Source organism: Diachasma alloeum, unplaced genomic scaffold (genome assembly GCF_001412515.2).
Source record: "Diachasma alloeum isolate Michigan unplaced genomic scaffold, Dall2.0 Dall_scaffold_01260, whole genome shotgun sequence".
NCBI lineage: Eukaryota > Metazoa > Arthropoda > Insecta > Hymenoptera > Braconidae > Diachasma > Diachasma alloeum.
Genome location: NW_021681369.1, coordinates 94,693 through 98,805, shown reverse-complemented (window position 1 = coordinate 98,805; position 4,113 = coordinate 94,693). Strand labels below are relative to the sequence as shown.

The 4,113-nt window shown below is 35.3% G+C and overlaps 2 protein-coding genes across 6 annotated transcripts in view; one reads left to right on the top strand and one right to left on the bottom strand.

The window, feature by feature from the left end:
• Nucleotides 1-1,783, top strand: part of LOC107046269 (E3 ubiquitin-protein ligase TRIM37) — a gene marked incomplete at its 5' end in the record, with an annotated part of 9,888 nt that extends 8,105 nt beyond the window's left edge. The window contains 1 exon segment of the mRNA XM_015268856.2: nt 754-1,783. Coding sequence (XP_015124342.1) covers nt 754-1,015 — 262 coding nt within the window.
• Nucleotides 1,318-4,113, bottom strand: part of LOC107046270 (F-box only protein 21) — a gene marked incomplete at its 5' end in the record, with an annotated part of 94,753 nt that continues 91,957 nt past the window's right edge. Inside the window, 3 exon segments of one of the 5 annotated variants that reach the window (XR_001461531.1) lie at nt 1,318-2,309; nt 2,498-2,540; nt 2,655-3,230. Coding sequence is in view for 2 of the 5 variants with exons in the window: in XM_015268857.2 (XP_015124343.1) it covers nt 2,751-3,230 (480 nt within the window). 5 annotated transcript variants of the gene reach the window in all.

Here is a 4,113-nt window from a genome sequence, read left to right as displayed (position 1 = left end):
CTTTCTATACATAAATACCCTGGAGTTCCGCAGGTGACGAATTCGCCTGGAATTTCGTCACAGGATGTCACTATTGAAAACATTATAAAAATAAGAGTAATAAATTTCAAAAATGGAGAATCCATTCGGAAGCATATTGCTAATTTTTTAGCAATATAAAATATACCCATGTACAGAAAATGCGATTATCCACTTGTTACGTGTTCCTTCATTTTTATGTCTTGAGCGATCAAGTAAAAATAGTATATTATGTCATCAGGCGATAAAAGTATTATCTGGCGCATGTGGCATTATAATCCAAGGCGAAGGCGAGGATTATAATCACATTCGCCAGATAATGCTTTTATCGCCGTGTGACATACGATATTTTATGTCGTTGGGCCCGAAAACCGCGATCTAACCGAGCGAACCGAGGTTACAATCGCGGTTTTTTCGGGCCTAATGACATAAAATTATCACTTTGAAAATGAATCTCAGAAGAGATCATGCGTAAGAACATGGTTCCCATTTAATTTTCTCACTACAGTTGTAACCAATTTTTATTTAAAAAATCGGTTATCGAAGTATGAATAAATGTCCTTCACCCTTTTTCACTCACGTGAGGTGTCACCTCAGGCCTTTTTTCAGGAACAATTTCATTTCAGTTCATTACGATCCCTCCATCTGTTTCACTTAATGAGATATTAACAAAAATAATACAAATGGAATTATCCCTGAATGAGAAACAAAAAAAAATTTGGTCTTGTTTCACAGAAGGAATCTATGGTTGGGAGGAGGAAGAGATAGCAGTCCCCCAAACTCTAGTAGATCTTTACAAAGTACAATTGCTTCATCCTCATGTTCAAAATCCCCAATAGAATCAGCCACTGACGTCGTAAACTTCAGCTGGGCCCCACCACCATTTCAACGAAAAAATGAACAGAGGAGGAGCACGAGAAATAGTCAAGGAGCAACAAAACAGAGTGAAACTGAGATTCCAAATACATCTGATAAATCGGAAGAAGAGGAAAAATAAATTATAATAAAGTAAAAAGTGTCAAATCTAGATTGAAATAATCAAATATTCATGATTCTGTCAATGCACCAAAACAGTATTTTGTTAAGAAATTTCGTTGTGATCTCTTTACTTTAAAAACTTTCAAGTTGGTATTATATATTATTTCAGTCATTAAAAATGTTATTCGACGATAGGAATAAAGTCCTAGACGGTAGATACGCATAAATATTGCGGATTTTTAAAAATTCTCATCAATTATGATTGATTGGATCAAATTCCTAGGTTATAAGAATTAATTAGAGTGAGCAGAATATCGACTATTCAGAATGAAATACTTTCCCTATTTATTTTCAAACATAGAGAAGCGAAAATCTAAAAAAAAAATAATTACAACTGGACAATACACTAAAAACACAAGTCAATTTTCGTATTCATTCATTCATTTTTTTTCCTTAATTGAACATGTTTATAAATTTTCTAAGTAATTTCAAGAAATTCACAATTACTTGATGGATTACATATTTTGTATGGTTATTTTTTCATTCAATTTTCATATAGAAAGAACTTCTTTTTATTAATTTCTATTTACACTTTCTGTATCTCCAAATGAATTTCTATTGCTGCGAGTCAACAATGAACAATAAATATCCAGGACTCTATTTACAATGAGTAGACTAGGTGTCTTACACAATCAATATTATAATAATATTTATTGTTAGTAATATGCATTGTAGAGAACTCTAGTAAATGTTAAATAATACAAATATATGTATCTCTCTTCATCAATTGTCCATTTCTAAGTGGGACGGCCGCAGACGAAAGAAAAATCTCGAGATGAATACTAGGTTCGCCACCACAAACTAAAAACTTTCTATACTCAACATTTTTCAACGCGTCATCACCAGAAATAACTACTCGAAACTGCAAATAAATCCTGAATTTATTACTTTTCAATGGTCAATACTGATTAATTCTTCAACAAATGAAGACAAAAATATTAAATACAGAAATTTTTCAGGTGTTCAAGGCAAACATTCTTTCTGCGAGATTTTTTTTCTTTTTCAAACCGTTTTCAAAATAGTTCGTGCAACACAAACGTTTGATCAATGGTAGATAAATATTCCGGGGTTTTTCATCATCTCATAACAACTAGATTCAGCCCATGAACACGCCTTTCACGACATTCATCAAACGCATTAATATTTTTTGAAGGTTTTCCGCCACTATTCTAGCAGAATCATCAGGTCTGTGGTCAATGATAATCTGGGCAAGGTTTGTCGTGGTACTGGGGCTTTGATATGCAATTTTTCTGCTGAAGGATATGTAAGTTCAATATAAAATGTTGAACACGTACTTTTTATTTCGAAAAAATAAAAATAAAAAGACCATAAGTTATAGCCGATAGAAAATATCTCGATTATAATGTCATAATATGAAAGTTTTTACAATTGACAACAATTTTTTTTATCTTTCATTATTTTTGGAAGGTTAAACTAATACCTTTAAATTTAGTCCTTTCTTGTGGATGGGCGTTCATCAGCATCTGTGCTGACAATGTAGATTAGTGTGAGTTGAAAAAAAAAGTACGGGCCTATCTAACGACCATTATGAACATTATATGGAAATTTAGAATCAATGTCATCATTTTTTTTCAAACCTTCTCATGTTGGGCGTAGAATAGAAGTCGAATGTCCCAATAGGGATGGGAGCAGGAACCGTCCGGTATATCTATTTCTACTTAGTAATGCTCCAATCACTGTTGAATTCTGAGGAGTTGGTCCCTGACTTTCCCATCGTCCGGATACTCTCTCTCCTTCTCCTCATTTGGTAGATAATAGGCACCACAGAATTTATAAAAATACCGTCCAACATCATCGTGATTAATCCACTTCGGTGTTGGTGCAATGATTAAATTCTCCTGAGCTGCATAACGCGAAGATCCATCGTCGACGAATAAATAATAAAATGGTTGATTGACTCCATCGTTTAACTCATCAATACCCATTTCGTTCATCCATTCTGGGGATGCTTCACATTTTTTATCCCATCCTGAAATTACACAGAAATATTCGTATGTCCTGTGCTTCATTATCATACCGATTGTGTATTTAATTTCGGCAGTGCGAACTTTGGGGCTTAGATCATCCTCGGGGACGACTTTCATGTGTCTCTCGTAGTCCTGAAGCATCTGCAGGATATGGTTTGCCTGGCCTCTAGATGTTACTTCGAGATTCTGAAAAAATGGAAAGAATTATTTGTTGAGGACTTCATGAACTTTGTCTTTGTTTTTTTTTTCAAATTTCGTGTGTATGTCATTTATTAGTTTTTGAAAAATATCTCGATGTATAGGAGGAAACTCGGAATAAGATCTCAGGAAATATTCTTGTAAAATTTTCGCTTGGCGTTTGCGATATTGATCAGGAACTGACTCTTACGTTAGTAGTTAAGTAATGGGGGTTCTGGCCCAACGGTCTGGCGGAGACCTGGTCAGAGGGCCCCCGCGAGGGAGCTGGGTGGGTGGAAGGGTTAATTAATCCGCGTTAATTAATTAATTATTGATTGATTTAATTATTGATTAATTGATTAATTATCAAATTCATTAGTAGGTTCTGGAACGTTTTAGCGGAGACTTGGCCAAAGGGCCCCCGCGAGAGGGGTCGGGTGGGTGAACGGGTTGATTAATTCGCGGTTTGATTGACGGGTTAATCAATTATTTCGCGGTTTTGGGGATATATCCACGACTTACACATCCCGAGGGGGTGAGTGAAAGGGTTAATTAATCCGCGCAGTCATTAATTAATTAATCAACTAATTAGCGGATTTCAAATGACAAAAGCTATCCACACATCGCAGGGGAATGGGTGAAAGGGTTAATTAATCCGCGGACTCATAAATTAATTAATCAACTAATTAGTAGATTTCAAGTGACAAGAGCTATCCACACCCTTACCAGGGGCGGCTCGGTGAAAGGGTTAATTAATTTGCGTACTTAATAATTAATTGATTAAGTAAGTAATTAGCGTGGATGATTAGTAGTCTAATCAATTCGATTAATTTGGTGGTTGGATGCCTCAAACATGTCTGAACCTGCAACAGGATGGCGGAGAGTGCCCAGC